The sequence below is a fragment of the Rhineura floridana genome, chromosome 1 (genome assembly GCF_030035675.1).
Source record: "Rhineura floridana isolate rRhiFlo1 chromosome 1, rRhiFlo1.hap2, whole genome shotgun sequence".
Classification (NCBI taxonomy): domain Eukaryota; kingdom Metazoa; phylum Chordata; class Lepidosauria; order Squamata; family Rhineuridae; genus Rhineura; species Rhineura floridana.
In genome coordinates this window covers 104,680,835-104,704,325 of record NC_084480.1, presented here as the reverse complement: position 1 = coordinate 104,704,325, position 23,491 = coordinate 104,680,835, and the positions used below count along the sequence as shown (strand labels likewise).

The following is a 23,491-nucleotide window of genomic DNA, read 5'->3' as shown; positions in this document are numbered from 1 at the left end:
GAGGCTGGTTAACAGATTCCACCCTGTTTGTTTCAGCCCCCCTTAATATGGCTTCTTTTTCTCTGCCAATTTGCTGTCTGGTCACTACATAGATCTTTCCTTGGGCGCCCATTACATCTCTTCCCAGTATTACTGGTTCTTGTTGCTGGGCATTAATGCCTACTTTATATCGGCCCTCTCAGCCTCTCCAAGTCATTTCCACCAGGGCCACAGGCAAACTTTCTGGTTGACCCCTCGCTCCTTGGATAGTCACAGTTTCCTGAGGTAATATTACCTCAGATTTTATTAAATCTGGCCTCAGTAATGTCTGAGCGGCACCAGTATCAAGCAATGCCCAATAATTTGCCCCTTGTACACTCACTTCCTCTCTCAGACTTGAATCAAGGTCTGTTACTTCTGTCCAGTTTATCTGGCAGAACTGAACCTTTTTCGCTGTTTCTAAAGCCTTGGGCTCTGTTTTCACTGCCCTTGTCTGAGCAGGATTACTAATGGGGTTGGCAACCTCACATTGAAAACGTAGGTGCCCCAGTCTACCACATTTGTAGCATAATTTCTCCTCACTTTTAGGGTACACAGATCCACTCTGGGGTGTCCTGTGCCCTTCAGATTTTACTGGAGGACTCACTCTCTGTGGTACCACATCCCTTCTGCCAGCGTTATATGGTCTGGGTTTAAAATCTCTTGATGTTTTCCCCACCCAGCCAGTTCTGTTGGAGGCGAAGTGATCCGCCAACTCTGCGGCCTCCTGCACCGATGTAGGGGAACGGTCTTTGACCAGGAGCCTTATTTCTGGTGGTAACTGATGGTATAATTGATCCAATATCATGAGGTTTTTCACCTCCTCCACAGACTGAGCTTTTGCACTTGTCAGCCATTTCCCAAATATGTCCATCAGTTTTGCCCCCAGCTCCACAAAAGACCTCCCTGTCTGTATCTGGCAATTTCTGAAAAGCTTTCTAAAATAATCAGGCCCCAGTCTGAATCTTTTAAACACTGCTTCTTTGAATTCAGCATAGGTGACGGGCCTGTCTGAGGGGAAATATTGGTATACCTCTGCCAATTCCCCTTTAATCAGGTTTGATAAATACTGCATGTATTTATCTTCAGGTAGCCCCCACAACTGAGCTGCTTTTTCAAAGGTGCTGAGGTAAATTTGAGGATCTTGACCAGGCTCATAGACAGCAAAGTCCTTTGGAGTAATTTTTATTTTTGCTCCATCTCTGTCCTTTCTTGTTTCATCAGAATGAAACTTCTCTCTTTCAAATTTTAACTTTTCTACTTGTAATTCGGCATCCACTGCTCGTTGCTTCTCCCTCTCCTCAAACCCCATTCTCAACTTCTCAGTTTCCAACTCCCTCTGTTTGTCTTTTTCCTCAGCTTCAAAGACCCGCTGTTTGTCTTTTTCCTCAGCCTCCATCCTCATTCTCTCAGCTTCCATCCTCAACTTCTCTCTCAAGTACTCTATATAAGCGGGATTGCTTAAATATCCTTCTGGGGTCTCTTCTCTGACAGGTTGTTTTTGCTGGGCAGTTGCAAATCCTACAAGTGCTACCCTCAATTCATCTACCCCTTTACCCTCGTGAGGTAAATTGAATGTTACGCACTTCTCCACCAGCTCCTCTCTTTTCATTTTTATATATTCAGCCATGGTGTTTGAGTTCACTCACTCTTTGCCACACACTCTTTGCCAGTCACTCTCACAAGTAATCTTGTTTTGTTATTTCTGTTTGCCACACCACTGCTAGGGATTCTCTAGTATTCGTATCTCACTGCTACAGCCAACACCTGTGACGTAGTCTCCTTTGTTCGGATCTGGATTCTCTGTTGTTCGTATCCCACCGCTACTGCCACCACGTGTGAGGCGTCCTTCCCTGGCTCTCCCTGTCAGGTTCCTACCTGCGCGTGGCTACTGCCTGTCACTAGGCACCACCAGGGACTCCACCAGTCCGGACCGCTCTCTCTTATGGTTTCTCTCCCCGCTCTAGCACAGATCTCAACAGATCCCCCTGCTAGGCAACCACCAGTAACGTCCTAATACTAGTATTCCCAGAGACTCTGAATACTGGTATTGTTATTCTCTTCACCGCTGCCACCATTTGTCACAGTTCCCCTTCAGCCTTGGTCATTACCTTACCCTCCCTTCTGGTCTGTGAAACCCAGGTCAAGGATCAGGCCTTTGGTAAACTAAATTAAGTATTTATTAAAGATAACAAAGCTAACAAGATTAACAAGATTTCTTCTTAAGGCACATAAGCATATGGTTTTACTCAATACTAATCCGAACTCCACCTCCCTCCTTCTCCACTCTCTCCTGTCAAACAACTCTCTAAACCCCACCAAGCAACCCACTCAGTTCTCTTCTTCCCCCCTGATTCCACTCTCACTCTTCCTTTTATACGTTCAGCCATTTTAAACACTCAGCCAATCATCTAGCATTCTACTGCCCATTCACTCCCCCTCCTCTTTCACTACTTACCATATATCTTCTAAACAACCAACACTTACCATATATACATTAATATAGGAACATCACAGTACTCCATGTACTTACCTCAAAACACAACTGATAAAATTTTAAAAAGGTTTCCCCTTATAGTAAATCACATTCTTTTACAATAAATCAGAAAGTGAAATCAGACTCACAGGATGAATACTATGTTAAGACATAAAGGGTTGTATCTGACTAACTCATACTCTGAGTAGACCCATTGCAGTCAATGGATGAGCTAATTGACTAGTCCATTGATTTCACCAGGCCTACTCTGAGAATGCCATAGTCAGATATAACCTTAAATATATAAAAATAAAGCTGCCATTTCAATTGAAGGTAAAGAAGCCCATAATGTTCTTTTCTGTATCAGACAACATGCAGCCACATGGAATGGTTTTACAATGATGCGATGCCATTGATTTTACTGGTGTGATCAAACAGTTCACACAGTGAAGTTAAGATGGAAAATCAGTCTTAAAAGATTTTTAACAATGATGTTGAATCTAGAATTCTCAGCATATCTAAAGGGGAGAAATCTCCATAGCATTTTCTGTAATTCCTTAGCAGCATTATTTATTTGGTGGTTTCAGCAGATGTTTCAGTTCAAACCATAAAGACATGAAGGATACTAATCAAATATTTAATTCTGCTTCCTGAAGAACTGAGGCTGGTGGCCAATCTTTTTGCTTCACATGGTGGTGCTAAGGGTTACTTTCAAAAGCAATCAACTCTTATTTTGTGAGGAAATTAATTCCCAGTTAGAAGTCTGTGGAAATCTCTATTTCATTGATCTGTTGCATTAGAGATTTAAAAAGGCAATAAGATGACCTAACAACAGCTGAGCCAAAACTATCTATTTAGTTTTGGGGTTTCTTGTATGATTATTGAAAAATGGTATTTTTTAATGTAGTTTTGAGTGCCCTTCCTCAACATTTTCTCACTTAAATCCTGGACACTAGAGGCAGCTGTGGAAAAGCCCTGAAAGAATTTTGGAAAAGCATGCTGTCCCACAGGTGTAGCCCACAGGCACAGCTCAAGGAAGCTTCTGGCTCTTGGGGCCCCTGTTCTGACCACAGTAGGAACCCATTGGGCATAGGTTATTCAGGTAATATTAATTCAGGTATGACTCATATATCCTCAGACAGATCTGGGCAAAGAATCCTCCTTTCTATAGTGCAGATGCCAAGTGGGTGTGAGGACCCTGGTGTTAGAAAGGGCTGTTCCCTCAGAAGAATCTAGACCAAGGAGTCGTATCTCTGGGGACCTCATTTGAGAGTCACTTAGGAGCTAACTCCTAAGAGGCTCTAGCTCAGCTGAGTTTGGGTTGACCACCTCTGTGGATTCTTGTGGGTTTCTCCTCTTCTGGGTTAGTCTGGGCTGCTACTCAGGGTTGGGGTCATTGTGATATTGGAAGCTGTCCTCTAGTTCATGTGATTAGTATCAGGCTCACCCAAGTCCCACCCCCAGCCCTGCCCTACATCACATGAGCTGGGAGTGAAGGTTTACGCAGTGTGACTTAAGGAAGGGCCAGAATGACATTCTTTGATTATACGCATGTATTACCAACAAACATCCAGGTTCAGGGAGGCACAAATTGCCTGTATTAAGGGCCAGGTCCCATCAGCTACGTATAGTGTAGGCAAGAGTTCATCTGTTATTTGGGAAAGAACACTGCTTGAGTCTTGATATGAAATACTAGGAGAATTGTCAACCAGAAATATATTTTATTGTAAAATCATAGTGCTGGAGGGGCTAAACTTCATCAAGCCCAATCTCTAGCAAAAAGGCAGGATTTTTCTTAATCAAAACCCAAGGAATCCTTTTAAACCATCCTGATTATAGTGCACTGCAAACAGTGTGAATGTTAAAAATGCCTCTAAAATAATGAAACAATCTGTGATGATTTAAGAAAGTTTGCTTTACTAGTACTGTTCCTCATTTCTCAGTGTTTGCTATTTTTCAGGGCAACCATTACTCAGATCCTACCATGTTACTACTGAAGAAAACTCATAAATGCAAATAAAACTTTTAGGGCAATAACTCTGGAACTAACATTCATATTTTTCAGGTTCTTTTCATCATAATATCTTGTGTTTCCTTTATTGCTGTTTTAGAGGGCTGTTGTACTATTATTTTAACAAATAGTTTAGTATCATAGAGTTGGAAAGCGCCTCAGAGGTAATCTAGTCCAACCCCCTGCTAATGCAGGGAATCCACTGCTATAGCATCACTGATACATGGCCATCCAGCCTCTGTGTAAAAACCTCTGAGGAAGGACAGTCCACCTCCTGAGGCACTCTGTTCCACTGTCGGCAGCTGGTATTGTCAGGAAATTCTTTCTAATGTTTAGTTGAAATCCCTTGTCTTGTCATTTGAACCAATTGATTCAGGTGCATGTGTTTTAATAAGGTGTTTTATTGTAAGTGGCCTTGATTTTTTAAAAAATAATGTAAGATATAAATGCTTAATTATAAAATATACAAGATAGCAAAATCAGGCAATGTGGTAGGATTTCTGCTGAACTCACAGCAGAGAAAGTGATAATTTATTACAAAACGTATAGTTCAGTTTGTGAGCTATTCAGCCACTGATTATTTTGAATTCAATAGTAAGTTTTGCAACGGCACTAAATAAGAAAATAGCCAATTTCTCTAATTGTTTTGCTAATGATGTAAAAACAAAAATATCTTTCCATGAAAGATCACTTGTTATTGTTGCCTTCTGCAGCTGGGATGTTAGACTACCATTATGGTACAAACTATGGGCAGCGGCAGGAATATGATTTATAGTCACACTAAACTGTTAATTCTTAATTAACATATAATTGAAATTACAAGCAGTCAGGATTAAATATTCTTTATGGTAACGGCATGCTGGGGGATGCTTAGTACAGAGTTTAGACCCGGCTGCAATCTCAGCCATGTTTATTAAAAACCTTTAACACCACAAGGAAACTGTGGAAACAACTGCTTTATAAAGAATAATTTTGCAGGCTTCACTGTCTGGTGCTAAAGGTTGTTCTAGATGGTAGTTAATCTCTATATGAAGATGCATTCTCTCAGCAGTAAGTTGATAGAAATTTATTTTCTTGTTACTGGTTCATTTCTACTAGAAACTAGAGGACTGATTAATGGAATCAATGCATTTATTAAATCCGTTATCACAGCTAAAGTTCAGATTATTTGATTTACTTACTGTATTACACCACTGTGTAGCTTACAACAAAAATATGATAACTAACCATCAATAAAGCAAATAGATAAAAACTAAACACACCATTTTTTCTGTGGTAGCAAGTACAATAGTATAACACAGCATCACTAAAAGCAGACATTAAAAAGCTGGGAGGGGTAGGCATTTACCTGGTGCTGAAAAGACTATAAGGCAGGTACCACATGAGCCTCCCTGGGAAAAGCATTTCATAACCAGAGTGTTACCTCACAAGCCCTGTAGTCACTCATTGCACATAACTTGGCAGGGGCACTCAGAGAAAGGCTTCCAAAGATGATTCCAACATCTGGCTAAGTACATATGGAAGGAGGTGATCCTTCTTGTAAACTGGTCCCAGGGTGTTATGAGTTTTAAAATTCAGAAACAGAATTTTGAATTGGGCCTGGAAATGGACTGAGAGCGAACACTGGCATAATGTATTCAAACAATCCAGTCTGTATTAATAATCTTGCAGCCCTATTTTGAGCTAGCTGAAATTTCTAGGTCACTTTCAATGGCAGGTTACAGTAATCCAAGCAAGAAATTTTAGTTTGAAGTACTCCCGTGTGGAAGATTGACTAGTATTGAAAGTGTTGTTATAAACAATTCAGATATGAAGCTTGAGTCAGGCATAGTAACTGAGGATATCTTGTTTTCCTAAAAAAAACAAACACGTTTGTGTTATTTAGCTGAACCTTCATCCAAGACAACCCATGTCCTTTAAGTATCTCCTTACTGAAATAGTCTCAGTAAGACTAACTTACTGAAAATTAGGCAGAGAACAACTAAGATTAGTTCACATTAATTCACTGGAAATCCCTCTAGACATCAAGTTTCTATGGCTCATTTTAATCAGTTTTTATTTCTGCATATTTTAAACGTCAGAATATGGCTATCACAATGGCCTACTCCCCACATTACATGCACGAAAGGGGTCCACATGTAGAATAAGGAACAAGAGCCTTGATGCTGGCCCACCCTGACGTTGCACAGTTGTACCTCAGGCCACATCCCCAACATCACATGGCCCGGCTAGCCCTGCACCCTAATGTCCATACATTGAGCATGGATAGGAGGTCTGAAGAGAAACCCCTTTAGGCGAGCAGCTGCTCACATATAGGGGTACTTTTTCATTTCTTTATTTTTAAATAAAATTTATATGCCGCTTAATTGTAAACACTTCTAAGCAGTTTACAAAAACATTACAAATTATAAACAGAACAGTTAAAAACAAGTAATTACAACATTTTAAAATAATGAAAACAATTACTCACTAAAAGAAATACAATATCCATAACATTTAGACATTGACATCCAACTTGTGGACCTTGGTACCACCCTGTTCCTTGTTCTGTGCATGGACTCCTTCCATTTGTATAATGCATCTCTGAAAATGGAGTCTTTTTCCTACTGAATATGCACATTTAAAAGTAACTGATCTCGCCACCATTGTGTTATATCAGTTAAATGTAGCCCCATTTAAATCACTTGCTGTCTTTATATACAGCTTGTAAATCAGAAGGAAACAAAGCCAGAACTTTTTATTTTTGTGAAATACACTATTCCTGAACAGATGTAAAAACAGTTAAAAATTGCCCAATTCATGAGCTAAAGGGGAAGAGATGTGTGTTTTGTCATTCCGTCTCTGATTATTGTCTCTCAGGAGAAGACTCATTAAGGATAATATCTGATGGCTATATAAATTATGAGTGGATTCATATGATCATTTTTTCCACTGTATGGTGACATTCTGCAATCACTGTATGGTAAAATTAATAATGACAAGGCAGGTTATGAGAAGAAATCAGGCATGCAATTATCCTCAAGATCATTCCACCATATGACACAGTAGATCCCCTTGCACAGTGGATTTTAATGAAGCCCCACTTACCTGCGCAGCATGGATAAGCGGGGCATAGTTGTGAGAAGGGAGCGATGCTGCCGCGGCCATCTTCGTTAAGGGCAACGTCGTGTGTCGCAGCGTTATATGTGCGTGACATGTGGCAGGGAGGGGAGGGGCCATGGGCCTATTTAAGGCCAGGCCGCCCCTCCTACCTCCTTTCAACGAGCGACGAGAGGACGATGAGGGACATAGCAGAGAAAGCTGCAGGACAGTCGGCGTTGGTTGGGCCTATTAGGTCTAATTGGTTACCCCCAGAGGGGCTTTTGGGAGCCCCAACAGCTGTGGGTGGTAGCGTTGCGGCGTGGCTGCGACTGGGGCAGGCCTCGTAAAGGGGCCTGACCAGTGGGCCTCGTAGTGGGGCCTAGCTGCGGTACGTCTGATACCCCCCCCACCTAGCAGTTGTGGAGGGGTTGATTGAGGCTTTTTATTGAGCAGCGCGACGTTAGTGCTGCTGCTGGTTAAAAGAAAGACACAGGAAGTTTAAAAATAAATGACACTATACTGGATATACAAACAAAATTAAATATAGTCATGCTAATACACTGGTTAAAGACAGACTCATGCACATAAAGGGAAATTAAAAATAAATCAGAATAAAAGGGACGAACAAAAGAAATTGTGTCTAATCCTTCTGGTCTCCTCTCGCTTAGACTACTGCAATGCACTCTACGTGGGGTTACCCTTGAAAACGGTCTGGAAATTACAGCTGGTACAGAATGCGGCGGCACGCTTGATTACGCATAGCTGTCGCTGGGATCATATCACCTTGGTGTTATTAGATCTTCACTGGTTACCAGTTGTCTACCGGGCCCAATTCAAGGTGTTGGTGTTGACCTTTAAAACCCTATACGGTTTCGGCCCAGTATATCTGAAGGAACGCCTCCAGAATCACCGATTGTGCCGCCTGACGAGATCAGCCTCACAAGACCTTCTCTCAGTTCCACCGGTGAGAACAGCTAGGCTGGTACGGACCAGAGAGAGGGCATTCTCTGTTGTGGCCCCCACCCTCTGGAACTCCCTCCCTTTGGATCTCAGGCATGCTCCCTCCCTGTCCAGCTATTGCCGAGCCCTGAAGACCTGGCTGTTCAGGCAGGCCTACAAGATTGGGACAGATTAATTTTTATGGTATAATTGAATTAATGGGTTTTTTTTAGTTTAAATTTGACTATGTTGATATGTATATGTATTGTTTTACTCTTGTTGTTCGTCGCCTAGAGTGTCCCTAACCCGGACAGATAGGCGGCTGAAAAATAAAATTTATTATTATTATTATTATTATTATTATTATTATTATTATTATTATTATTATTCTAGTTTAAGTTCCCTCTGAGCACTCTCCCCCCAACAGGTTCAGCTTAGCCCCCCCGATGATAAACACAGGTTCGTTCTTTATTATATTATGACAGGGTGGATGCATGATGTGATGGCAGAGCCCTTTCATGAGGCTTATGACTTCTTGCTAGGCCCAGGCATGTATGAGGTTTGAAGTACTTAATTATATTATTATTATACTACATACTAGTATATTGGTGGGGCCTAGTGAGCTTTTTTAGCCTTTGGGCCTTTCATAGTTATATGATAATAAGGGTGGAGATAACAGTTTGCTAGAAAATGTCTAAATCGCTGTATCTTAAGTGAGCGATCCTTTTGCATTCCAAGTGTTAATTTCAGGCTGTTTGTTCACTCTGAGACAGAAGAGGCGTTTACCTGAATTTAGTTAGGAATGGAAAGTTTAGCAGATGGTAATCATATTGATTGGGGAATAGGAATAAAGAGGAAAGCCCAATTTGCCTAATAGAGATCCCTCATATTACAGGATCTTAGACTCTTATTGACATAGGGCTGCCTTTTAAGGTCCAGGCAGACTCTTTCCCCCTTTACTGAGGATTGTGGCACCAACAACGAAACATCATTACCTGAAATTACATTTTAGTTAGGACTTCTGATATCATTACCTGGAATTACATATAGCGTGCAACTGTTGCATTGGCTCATCTATTTAGATATGTGTTGGAAAACCTGCTATAGTGCAGCCACATATTGGTGACAGCAACACATCCTCAGCATCTGCTGCTCTTGGATTTATGATATCATTTACTAGAAAGGGATATAGGATGTTAATTTTGCATTTTGGACATCTATTATGATAGGTGTTTGGAAGCCTACAAGGGGGAGGCTGCTGCAGTGGGCCAAATATGGGTGGCAGCGCCATATCTCCAGTATCTGTGCTTTGGGGAACTGGGTTAGCTGCACTAAAATGGTGGCTGGGAAAGTGTGCTTACTCATAAATTATTTCCTTTATGTGAAACAGGGAAATATGAGGCCAGTGGCCCTCACAGCAGGGAGGAGAAGCACCCAGCAGTAGCTGCTCAATGAAAGCATTCCTCCCTGTTAAGCTCGAGGTACTGGGACCTTGCTTGCAGACTGCCCAGTTCCTGGGGAGGTTTGTTTTGTTATGGGGTTTTCTTTCAGTTTCTGGACCCCATATTGTAGTCTCAGGGCTTGCATTAAGGGACTGCACTCTTAAATTTGTCTTGGGCATAGACGCAATGGCAATCAGTAATGGCTTCCTACCAGTTAGTTAATGCACTGCCTATGGGAAAGTATGACATCTAATCTGTTTTTTCATCTACTGTGGGGATACAAGGGGATTTATAGCTGCTGGGTTTTTGCCTTTTCAGTCAATTCTATGAGGTAGAGCATTACATATGGGCTGCTCTATTCTCGCATGGAGCGCTTCAGCTCCTTCCTTGAAGGGGCTGTTGGGATGAGAGGGTAAACATTTTTTTTTCTTTGGATGCATGTTAACACCTGATGTCACAGATTATGGAATGGCTGTGTAACTGGTTCATCTTAATAGCTGTGTCAATGGACCATCCTGCCCGGTGTTAACCTTCCTGGGCATACCACCTAATTCACCACCAATCATACTCATGTGGTAAGTCAGTAAGGGTTTCATGACAGTTAGGCCAAGAAAGTGTTTCTTGTCTGCCCTCCAGGTATTAGAGGTCTTTTCCGGTGGTTTATGAGGTCGTAGCAGGGCTTCCACAGCCTTACTACAGGTTCAGGTTTGTGGCTGTATAATAATTTAATGCTTGTTGTGATCAAATATTGATCAAGAAATTAGAGCCAAACTGCAGGTTACATTTTATATTCTTGCCCAAATCATTTGGTCTAGTTTTCCCACACTCCTGGGGAAGAACTAACTAACTTGCTGTAGAATTACGTGACATAGCTCAGGGCTAGAGCCTCTGAACTGCAGGCTGAAGGTCCATAGCATCTCTAGGTAGGGCTGGGAGGTACAACTGGAAGTCCGTGGATGCATTGGGGTTTTTGTGCTGGTTGCAGGCTTGGACTTATAGGCAGTGAGGCTTGGGAACTCTCCCGTCCATTTTAGGTAGGGTTATGGCCCTTGTCTGTTCCTTTGTTCTCTAGTGCCCAGATTTTAATGTTTTCTTTTGGAGCATGGTACAAGTGGAGCGGTTCAGCTGTGCTGTGCAACTGCACATTGGGAGATTGGGGAGCAGAGTCAAAGATGGCCATAAGCTGGTCTGTCGCCCCAGCATGCTCAACAGCTATCAGAATGCAGGAGGGGTTTTTCCCAGGACTTCTGGGCCGGCAAGGGCTATGCACCAGAGTGGCCTATTCAGTGAGTCACCTGCTGGGATTGCCTAGTGCATGGCGGGAGACTGGGCCTCTCAGTCCAAACACTTTGAGGTAAAGGCTGATGATTTTCCCACTTATTCCATGGACTTCAGAGTCTGCCGTATGTTAGCTGGGTGGGCTAGAGAACACCCTGCCACCCTTGATCCCCGTTGCCCTTTCTCACGGGACATTTTATTGAGTATGGTGGGCCAGTGAAAAACAGTATGCTCCTCAAGCTGTGAAGCCAGACTATTCCAGGCGGCAGCCCTTATGCTGGTTTTTGGAGCTTTTAGGATAGGTGAGGTGGTGGCCGGATCCAAGGGAGATTTGTCTTGATGGGCCCTCCAGCAATCAGATGTCTCCATGGAAGGGAGTTGTACCTGTATAACATTGATGGACCGGCAATGTTGCTGGACAGCGATGGAGCAGCTGTGCACCCTATCCTGGGCTTACAGTTAGGCCTCAGTCAATGGGCTGCAGTGTGGTGGCTTGGCTGGCGAGGAATACTTTGGGACGGGCTCCTACCCACTTTGTCCCAGCTTGGTTCAGTGCAGACATCTCCGCATGTGGTGGTCATTCCCAACTCAGTATTTGAGGCAAGGCCCTCAGGTGGCGGGCATGTGCAGACATGCAGTTCGGGATGCAATGATGGCCTCGGTTACCTAAGGGCATGGTCCTCAGTTTGGCAGGCATGTGCGGACATGCAGTTGGCGAGGCAACGGAAGGGCATGACCCTCAGTTTGGCAGGCATGTGCGGTAATGCAGTTCAGGAGGCAACAGAAGGGCATGGCCCTCAGTTTGACAGGCATGTGCGGATATGCAGTTCAGGAGGCAACAGAAGGGCATGGCCCTCAGTTTGGCAGGCATGTGCGGACATGCAGTTGGCGAGGCAACGGAAGGGCATGGCCCTCAGTTTGGCAGGCATGTGCGGACATGCAGTTCAGGAGGCAACGATGGCCTCGGTTACTTAAGGGCATGGCCCTCAGATTGGCAGGCATGTGCGGACATGCAGTTCAGGAGGCAACAGAAGGGCATGGCCCTCAGTTTGGCAGGCATGTGCGGACATGCAGTTGGCGAGGCAACGGAAGGGCATGGCCCTCAGTTTGGCAGGCATGTGCGGACATGCAGTTCAGGAGGCAACGGAAGGGCATGGCCCTCAGTTTGGCAGGCATGTGTGGACATGCAGTTCAGGAGGCAACGATGGCCTCGGTTACTTAAGGGCATGGCCCTCAGTTGCAACGAAAGGGCATGGCCCTCAGTTTGGCAGGCATGTGCGGACATGCAGTTGGCGAGGCAACGGAAGGGCATGGCCCTCAGTTTGGCAGGCATGTGCGGACATGCAGTTCAGGAGGCAACGGAAGGGCATGGCCCTCAGTTTGGCAGGCATGTGTGGACATGCAGTTCAGGAGGCAACGATGGCCTCGGTTACTTAAGGGCATGGCCCTCAGCTGCAACGAAAGGGCATGGCCCTCAGTTTGGCAGGCATGCATGGCATGCAGTTAATAAGGCAATGTCGGCCTTGGGTACGTCTGCTTTGGTCAGACATACTCCCGCGAAGGGTTTGGTGTGGTATCTGGAGCCCGATAGGGATGCACCAAGCGCGAAAGAAGGTCAACCGGCAAATTCGGTTGGCTATTCTGGGGCAGGGGGGGTTGGCTATTTCACACCCTGCATTCAGCATTGGATGGGTGAACTGTACAGGGCCGATGGCGTTCACCTGTCTGACGCAGGTAACGTCTTTTTGGCAGACCTGCAGAGGTGTCTGCGAGAGGTGCTTCTCGGCAGTGGGTAAAAGGGGACTAAATAGAGATTTGTCCCCTTTTTGTGGCGGGAAGGTGCAGAAAGGGAAATAGGCAAGGACAGCTCGGTGGCCCCCTTAGGCACCTTTGGAGGTGATTGGCGGTTCCAGAGGCCTGTCTGTCAGAGCTTTGCGGCTTGAGGGCAGGATATGGGCTGCTTTTGGGGCCAACTTAACTCATCCACCCGAGGGTTGTGCGGCCCCGGGGGGTGGTGACCTGAGAAGGCCCCCCTACTCACCTACTGGGTGTGGCTGGCGGAAGGGGTAAGCAGATGGGGCTTGCCCTTGTCCCAAGCAGGGGCTGGTCGCCCGTGAGCTGTATGGCAAGATGCTTGCTTATAGATAGTTCCGCACCTAGGTTTCCCTCTGCAGGTCACTTTAAAAGGTGTTTTTGTATAGTTTAATAAAGTGGCCCTTGTTCAACCCAAGCTGATGTGTCCTTGTCTTATTTCGCCCCTTCACTCGCAACTGTGGAGCTCATTCATAGTAGCTTTATTTCAACAAAACCTTTTCATCAGTGTGCACTATTTTGGCAATGTGGTATCCTCCATAATGCAGAGCTCTATTATTTGTATCTGCTGGAAGATGCCTTCATCAGCTGCTAACATACAAATGCTGTTACCAAGGTGGCAGTTATAGAGCTTTGAGGATGAAATGCTCAGAGGGGCTTCATTTGCAGAAGCTCAGTGATATATGCACTGTCCTCCAGATTCAGGCCATGTGGTGCCAATGTGTCCAGAGAATATATTCAAAAGTTCTCCCTTTTAGTCAATGCTGTTGGATCTGTTGGCATCTCTATAGTTGTTATAGAGAAGCCCAACAGGCTGTGGCCCTCAGTGTTGAAATGTTTTGCAACTGGTTGCTCCACCTTTTTTGTCAAGATTGCCAATTTGGGGTTTCTGAAGCATGTGCGTAGGTCATTTGTAATTTTTCCTACGTATTGGATATGACATCCTTTTTTTGCATTCGATGACATAAATTATATTGCAGGACCTGCAGGTGATGTTCTATTTGGTGTAATGTGTTCTGCCTGTCCTAGTGCTTGTGAAAGTAGCTGTCTCCATGAAGTACACACAGGTGATATAGCATTTGGAGTGGCAAGGATGAGATTCGGGATTATTGATAGGTAGCTTAAGCACAGCTCTCACAAATAATTTGCTTAAATTAGGAGGCTGGCAAAATGCTACAACAGGAGGCTTGTTGATGGCTCTAGCAAGATAGTCAGAGTTTGCTAGCAATGGGTAGCTCTCCCTGATTGCTAACTGATAATTAGGAGATACTGGATGGAAATCTGCTACAAATGGAATACATTGTTCTTTGTTTTCTGGAATCTCATTCTGATGGAGGAGGTTTTCTCTGGACAGAATGGAGCCTCAGTGGATGTTGCAATCGATTACATGTGGAGGATATCCTCTCAGAAGAAGGTGTTCTTTAAGTTCACTCATTCTTCTTTGGTATTTCTCTTCATTGCTGCAAATATGTTTGATTCTGAGAGCTAAGCTATAGACAATGTTTTTCTTTATATTATTAGGATGGCAAGGTTTCTAGTTTAGATAGGTGTGGGCATCAGTGGGCTTGCTGTAGAGATTTGTTTGTTTGTTTGGTACTTACATTTATGTCCTGCCCTTCGTCCCAGTTGAAGCTCAGGGCGGCAGAGATCAGTGGCTATTTTGTTGTTTTCAGTGGTGAGAAGAACATCAAGAAAAGGGATGTGTGGATTATTATTTGTACTTAATAATGTAAATTTGATAGATGGATGAATAGAGTTGATGTAATTTTTAAATTGTTGCAACCTCTCTTTCCATTTAAATTGTTCCCAGCTCTCTTTACTATTTGTCCGGACCAAAAGATGTCATCAATGTATCTCCACCATATACGTGGTTTGTTAATGGACTTTTTGAGGATCTCTTGTTCCAGTTTACCCATGAATGGATTTGCATATGATGGAGCTATGCGAGTTCCAGTTATTTGCATATTTATTTGCATATTTATTTGCATATTTTGATTAACAAAACATATCAAGGTTTAATATAAACTTTCTTTGTATACTAGATATACAGAATAGGTATAGCCAATGTGATACACCTCAGACATTGTGGACTCCAACTCCCATCATCCCTGACCATTGGCTATGCTGGCTGGGGCTGATGGGAGTTGGAGTGCACAAACTCAGTGTTGAAGGGCACCATGCTGTCTTCCCCAATACTAAAACTACTAGCCATTATATGTGTGAACATGTAATGAAATCTTGTAAACCCCCTCCCCCCAGGTGAACATGGTCATGTCCCTTCTGGGAATGTTCTGCCCTACTGTATTTGATGTCATCAGTGCTCTGGAAAACTATCACCCTCGAATAGCCCTCCGGTGGCAGCTGGGGCGCATCTTTGCTCTCTTCCTGGGCAACCTGTATACCTTCATTATCGCTCTCATGGATGAAATCAACCTCAAGGCAAGTAGGACATTTTTTTCTATATTTCCTGTTTATTTTCCACTTTGTAGAAGAAGGTTTTAGCCTGAGGTTTTGAACTCCAGAAGGTTGCGAAAATATACTTCCGGATTCCAGTCCAGCTAATTAGTTTTTAGTAAGTCCAGTGGAAACCACTGAAATTAACCCTGACTAACTTTAGCTGGATTTGGGACATGAAGTTTGATCCAGAATTAGGGTTGCCAGGTTTTTGGCCTGAGACTGATCCTGTATCTTTATGAGAAGAAAAAGTCAGCCAAGTGCAGGTGTTCTTGCAACTCTGTAATGGGAAAAACCACAAGGTGGAATTTTCCCTTCCCCCTTCACAACTTTTAAAGACAGAGAAAACCTCTTTGAGGCCGGGCCTGGCAACCAAGAGGTTTTCTGTGTCTTTAAAAGTTGTGGAGGGAGGAGAAAGAATTGGTTTTTCCCATTACAGAGTTGCAAGAACACCGGCGCTTGGCTGACCTTCTCTTCTCCTAAAGATACAGGATCAGTCTCAGGCCATGGACCTGGCAACCCTATCCAGAATACCCTTTCTGCGAATAGAAGGGACTGAGTGAGACTCAGTGGAGGCTTCCACTGGAGGAAAGGGGGGCTGGGGGTAGATTTTTGCTGATACCCACTGTCCACACTGTCCTGGAGGATCTCCCAGACCTCCAGAGCAGCTTTTCAGGGAGCACAGGAGACTCCAGGGGAAAGGGGGAGTTAGCAGAAATCCCCCTTCCTCTAAAGCAGTTTTGGTTACTTCTGTGTTAAAGAGGAAAGGCCTGAAAGGTGTACTTTGGCGACAAGGCATATTTTTTCTTGGGTGGAGGAATATTGTTATTGTTGTTAGGCATTTATATAGAGTTGATGATTCTGATATCTTATTGATCATTACAACACCCCTGTAAGGAATTGGTCGATACTATTGTCCCCATAATAGGTCGATATTATTATTCCCATACATTCTACACGAGAAACCGACAGATGAGGAAAAGTGGCTTGCTTAAAGCCACCTACTGAGTTCATTAGAGAAATGATCTCTAATTATAGATACTGTATTGGCTTCTTATTAGCTACTGAGCCAAAATTAAGATGCTGTTGTTGTTTAAAGCCCTGAACAACCTGGGACAGGATATCTAGCAGATTGTCTCCCCCAGCAGAGACCAAACCGATCTTTAAGATCTTTGGGGGAGATCCAGCTGTTCATTCCACAACCAGTGTGTTGTCACTTGGGAACAATGTGGAAGCAGGCCTTCCCAGAGATAGCACTCATCCTCTGGAATGCCTCCCCTCCCAGTAATTGGTGATACAGTCATGACCTTTAAACACCTCTTAAAAACGTATCCAGCCTTTCCTGGAATCTGCCTCTTTGTTATTCATTTTGTTTTGTTTTGTTTTGGGTACACTGATCAGTTTCATTTTGAGACATATAGAATCATAGAATATTTTACACTTTGTTTTTATTTTGCTTTTATGAAATTTTATTGACTGTTATATTTTTATTGTTTTTATGTAAACCACCTAGATATTTTTTATTAAGTGGTATACACTTATAATAAATAAATGGATAACTTAAACACCGGACGTCCTGGTTTCTATTAAGTTTTGGAGGTACTGCCACTTCCCCTCTCCTGATGTGATGTAAGCTAATATAATATGTACTATTGAAAACATGTATCCTTTTTCCTAGCTGGAAGAAGAGAAGATTGTAAAACAGAACATGACAATTTGGCTGACAAACCTGTACAATGGGACGCTTCCTGAAAATGTCACTGCTGCTACCCTACAAGTGGACCCTGCCGATGTCCCTAGAGGCCCATGTTGGGAAACAATGGTTGGTCAGGTGAGGCAATTTAAAAAAAAACTTTTTGAACAATTTTTGCTTGCTTTTGCTCATAAGAATATTAGTTCCTTATGCAATTGGAACAGACTTAACTTTCAGGGCTTATCCACATGGGAGCCTAGCTTCATACTAAAGAAGCGGCTTTTATCATTGCAATAGCTTTTTAAGGTCCACACTTTTTGCTCTGTGATATCTTCCAATCCACTGTTTTCCATTCACACAACTAGGCATTCCTCTGGAAAGGTTTAGTGTCACTGTTCCCTTGTGCCCCCTCCCCAATTTTACATGTTTACATTGCCAATGGAAAAGGGGAAGTTTTTTTGTCAGTTTCATTGTTTCTTGTCAATTGCATGCATCTGAGAGAGCAGTTGCAGTTGATACAAAACTATATGAAACTAACTAGAGGGGGGAGGGAGTGAAAGGCAAAGTAGGCAGTGGCTGCAGTAGCTTTTGCGGATGGCACAGAGAGAGGGAGCACGCGATGGGGCATAAGAGAGCCCGCCCACTAAAAACAATCACAGTAAAGCACCTACAAGGAGGAGTGCAGAAAAGCTGCGACAGTTTTTCCTTTCCTTTTTGCATTATCAGCGAATTGGGCTAATATGGATTTAAAGGGCGAAACTGCATGATAGCTTGCCTGCATCATGTGAACCATGCGAATTACAAGGGGATGCAAGTAGCACCACACACACTAAATTGCCGTGTGGATGAGCTCTCAGCGTGCAATCCTTACAAATGGAAAGAGAAGTAAGAAGGATATTTTGTAGCTTTGTTAGAAGAGCCCTGCCCAAAGACAGAGATGTGGATGAACCTAAGTACATATTTATGGGTTACTGGACTTTGACACATCAGCCTCCTCCCTACTGGTAAATGCAGGGTAAGGTGGACATTGCAGCTCACCGTAATAGACTGGATTTATGGTTGGAAAATTGGGTTTTGGAATGAGACTGCTCTGGCATTTTGACAGCATTGCCAAGGGATGGACTAAAGAAAGTCTTCCTGACTTGAATTATGAGCATCCTCCTCCAGCCCAATCCCTGATTTTCTTGAGCTGTGATGGAAGTAACATCAAGAAGCAACAACACATACCACAGAGTTAAGGGAACCCAGTATCCAGAGGCATGCTCGGCCACAGATAGAGTATTGGGGTTTGGCCAAAGGAGGCAAGGTCTGTAATCTTAACTCAACCATTGCTGCATGGTCCTAAACAAGTCATGATATCCCAAGCTGGCCTATCTCAGGTTGTAAACACACTAAGTTGCCAGATCAAAGTGTTTCCATTAGCCACACCTGAAGGGGGAGTGGGTTGATCTGCTGATCAGTTGAGAAATCTCTTTGAAGCTGATTTTTTTTAAAAAAGCACTCAAGTGGTTCCCACTAGGTTTTACAGTAAAAATGGGAAGGGTTTCTCTAGCATTGTGTGCCCCCGTTTTCAGAAGAGAGAGCTGGAGATGCACTGGAACTGGCAGAACAGTGAGTGAATCAGTTCAGGAATCAGTACATAAAGCTCTTTTTACCATGAAATATACTGTATGAATATATGAGCAGCCAATCCCTTCCCCCTTTCCTCATTACTCAGAGCAGATTGAGCATGGTTGACTGGGAACCAGGGGTGTAGTCGTCTGGGGTCTCAGGGGGTCTTAGACCCCTAAGTTTTTTGGGAGCAGGGTCCCTATGTCTCCAGCATCCTATGAGCTAATCACATGAAAAGGGAATCTGTTAGCCACTGAGAAGAGTCTTCTAACATGCTTCCTTGTCATTTCCAGCTGATTGGAGCCAATCAGAGTGAAATGAGGTGAAAGCCACTGAGAAGACTCTTTTTGGTAGCTAATTCTTTCCTCTTTCATGTTGTTTGGCTCCTAGGAACATCTGTTGCTGTAGGAGAAGGTATTAACAAGGATCTCATTCTCAACCCAGCAGCAAAAGAGAAAAAAGGGGAGAGGTGTGGCTGTATGTGACTATCATGAAGGGACCCTGCACTTCTGAAATAGCCACTACATTACTGCAGAGAGCATCCACCTGCCTTGTCAAAACAAAACAACGATGAAAGGATTTTTATCTAATAAAGTGTGCACTTGAGCTAGGTAGTATATATGTGTACATTCACACATAGCAAAATTAGCCAAGGATGGCTGAATGTGAGTTTTCCCTTCTGTATCAGATGTTGTATTGTTTTAGTTTGGATTGGTATTTTACGCTTTTTATAATTTTTAGATATGCTTGTATTTTTATTCTTATTGTACCCAGGGACTTTTTGTGAAGGGCAGATAGCAAATATCTATAATAAATAAATCATCACAAAGGAACAGGTGATAGTCCAATGCAACATGGCTTTCACTTTCCCCCCTTCAACAACCAAGAGTCTTGAGGCACCTTTAAAGTTCCTCAGAACTCTGTTCTTTTTCTGTAACAGACTAGCACAGCTACCTCTTTGGAAATTATTATTTTTTCCCCTGCACAGGGCTATCCACATAAGAAATTCCATCCCCTTTGAAAAATAGTAGGCATAGGGCCTGCAAATGCTCTGAACATTATATTTTTGAAATTTTACAGGGAGGCAAAGGGTGTCCAAGACGCATTTGGCAAGATGATTCTGCTAACAAAACACTTTATGACAGCATCCTCCTCTCCGTTTAACATGTATACATAATTTAGGAGCAGTGCTAAGGTTCTTGTAAAGTATTCCAAACACAAGTTTCAAAGAACAGGAGTAAATAGCAGTAGAAAGCAACACTGTTGTCCTGGTGTTTGCCAAACACCGCACTTAAAGAGACAACCTGATATTTTGTTTCTAAAAATGAAAACATTGTTTCTGCAGGAATTTGTGCGGCTAACAGTCTCTGACACTGTGACAACCTACATCACAATTTTAGTTGGTGATTTCCTAAAAGCTGTCTTCGTCAGGTTTTTCAATTACTGCTGGTGCTGGGACTTGGAATATGGCTTTGTAAGTATTTGAATTCATGCCTTCTGCTTTCTTAAAAAAAGGAATAAATTCTGAATTATTATTATTATTATTATTATTATTATTATTATTATTATTATTTATTGGCACTATCCTAAAATGTACTATACCAGCAGTCCTACTGAATTTATAGAAGATATGCTCAGTTCAAAACAACCCTAAACTGGAATAATTCTGCATGACAAAATCTCTTTTGCCGTGGTACAGCCTGTCATTCTAATCTTTACCTGAAGAGCTCTGTATTCAAAGTTCATCCCCAAGAAAGATTTGTATTTGGTTGTTTCATAAGGAAAACTAATTCAAAGTATGCTTTGCTGAAGGAGACGAAAGTTCATCTAGTCCAGGATTCTGTGGTGGCAACAGTGACCACCTCAGATGTCTCTGGAAGCTTACAAAAATGGCATAGGCATAATATTCCAAAATCCATGGTAGGGCAGTACCTTCATTAAGCCAACCAAAATGTCAAAAATAGAGCGCTAGCTATGTTCAGGTTTCCAGAATTCAAGTACAGGTATCCATTCTGAACAGAAGAGGGCAAAAAGTGGGTGTGGCCAGAGATGTGTCTGCAAGATCCACCCCCTCATCTCCACATGCACAAGCTCCAATCCAGACCTTGCTGCTAATAACTTTGATGACACCCATTAAATATTTCATATGATAGTATGCAGCACCATGTTGTTATTTTATGAGCATATTGTTTGCTGTTTGTCTAGTGCTATCAACAAAGCATTTGCTCTTTAATGGTGTCAAATGAGCCAAGTATGATTGATTAATGTCTTATTTGAGACTTAATGACTCTGTGACTTGCGCAGTTTCTAACATCGCAATTAAGGGAGCATTCTGTATCAGAGGTTTCCAACAATCGTTATGCTCGTTTGCCAACACAGAGCATCTGAGGCCAGCCAGGCATTTTAGAGTTATAACACAGACAATCACTTTTTTGGCTGGGCTCTTGTATTTTTAACAGCTGTGTGGCAAGCAGAGATTCAACAGATGGAGTTCCCCCCCCCAACACTTCATCTAAAGGTAAAGGTGTCCCTGCACTTATAGTGCGAGTCGTTTCCGACTCTTAGGGTGACGTCTTGCAATGTTTACTAGGCAGACCGTATATTTGGGGTGGGATTGCCAGTTCCTTCCCCGGCCTTTCTTTAGCCCCTAGCATATGCCGGGTACTCATTTTACCGACCACGGATGGATGGAAGGCTGAGTTGACCTTTTACCGGTGATTTGACTTCCTCCTTCCGTTGGAATCGAACTCCGGCCGTGAGCAGAGCTTCGGCTGTGTTACCATCGCTTACCACTCTGCACCATGGAGGATCAACACTTCATCTGCATGCCAGGAAAAAGTCCAGCTGTTGATTTTTAAAAATTTTTCTGCTTATGGTGCAGCTGTTAAAGACATAGAAGCCCCTGCCAGCAAAAAGTTGGTAACTATAGTAAGGACTGCTTACACTTTCTTCTTGCTTTCTAACTAAATTAAAAAAAACTTGACAAGTAATGCGAGGTGGGGGCTCTGCCCCAATTTCCCCTCATTGTGAAGACCTGTTATGGAAAAGACCTAAACCTACATTAAAGAGGTGTGTATGTAACCTCTTTGTGGATTACTTGCAGCCTTCCCCAACTTGGTGCGCTCCAGATGCTTCAGGCTACAACTCCCATCAGCTCCAGCCAGCAGAACCAATGGTCAGAGATGATAGGAGTTGTAGTAAGAACATAAGAACATAAGAAGAGCCTGCTGGATCAGGCCAGTGGCCCATCTAGTCCAGCATCCTGTTCTCACAGTGGCCAACCAGGTGCCTGGGGGAAGCCCGCAAGCAGGACCCGAGTGCAAGAACACTCTCCCCTCCTGAGGCTTCCAGCAACTGGTTTTCAGAAGCATGCTGCCTCTGACTAGGGTGGCACAGCACAGCCATCATGGCTAGTAGCCATTGATAGCCCTGTCCTCCATGAATTTGTCTAATCTTCTTTTAAAGCCATCCAAGCTGGTGGCCATTACTGCATCTTGTGGGAGCAAATTCCATAGTTTAACTATGCACTGAGTAAAGAAGTACTTCCTTTTGTCTGTCCTGAATCTTCCAACATTCAGCTTCTTTGAATGTCCACGAGTTCTAGTATTATGAGAGAGGGAGAAGAACTTTTCTCTATCCACTTTCTCAATGCCATGCATAATTTTATACACTTCTATCATGTCTCCTCTGACCCGCCTTTTCTCTAAACTAAAAAGCCCCAAATGCTGCAACCTTTCTTCGTAAGGGAGTCGCTCCATCCCCTTGATCATTCTGGTTGCCCTCTTCTGAACCTTTTCCAACTCTATAATATCCTTTTTGAGATGAGGCGACCAGAACTGTACACAGTATTCCAAATGCGGCCGCACCATAGATTTATACAACGGCATTATGATATCGGCTGTTTTATTTTCAATACCTTTCCTAATTATTGCTAGCATGGAATTTGCCTTTTTCACAGCTGCCGCACACTGGGTCGACATTTTCATCGTGCTGTCCACTACAACCCCGAGGTCTCTCTCCTGGTCGGTCACCGCCAGTTCAGACCCCATGAGCATATATGTGAAATTCAGATTTTTTGCTCCAATATGCATAATTTTACACTTGTTTATATTGAATTGCATTTGCCATTTTTCCGCCCATTCACTCAGTTTGGAGAGGTCTTTTTGGAGCTCTTCGCAATCCCTTTTTGTTTTAACAACCCTGAACAATTTAGTGTCGTCAGCAAACTTGGCCACTTCACTGCTCACTCCTAATTCTAGGTCATTAATGAACAAGTTGAAAAGTACAGGTCCCAATACCGATCCTTGAGGGACTCCACTTTCTACAGCCCTCCATTGGGAGAACTATCCGTTTATTCCTACTCTCTGCTTTCTGCTTCTTAACCAATTCCTTATCCACAAGAGGACCTCTCCTCTTATTCCATGACTGCTAAGCTTCCTCAGAAGCCTTTGGTGAGGTACCTTGTCAAACGCTTTTTGAAAGTCTAAGTACACTATGTCCACTGGATCACCTCTATCTATATGCTTGTTGACACTCTCAAAGAATTCTAATAGGTTACTGAGACAGGACTTCCCCTTGCAGAAGCCATGCTGGCTCCGCTTCAGCAAGGCTTGTTCTTCTATGTGCTTAGTTAATCTAGCTTTAATAATACTTTCTACCAGTTTTCCAGGGACAGA

General features: G+C 43.2%; 1 protein-coding gene across 1 annotated transcript in view; it reads left to right on the top strand.

Annotated features, from left to right (window-relative positions):
* The window catches only part of TMC1 (transmembrane channel like 1), a 141,178-nt gene that overhangs the window by 103,179 nt on the left and 14,508 nt on the right, over positions 1-23,491 (top strand). Inside the window, exons 14-16 of the mRNA XM_061609349.1 lie at positions 15,317-15,496; positions 17,190-17,342; positions 20,161-20,289. Coding sequence (XP_061465333.1) covers positions 15,317-15,496; positions 17,190-17,342; positions 20,161-20,289 — 462 coding nt within the window. The remainder of the gene's footprint in view (positions 1-15,316; positions 15,497-17,189; positions 17,343-20,160; positions 20,290-23,491) is intronic.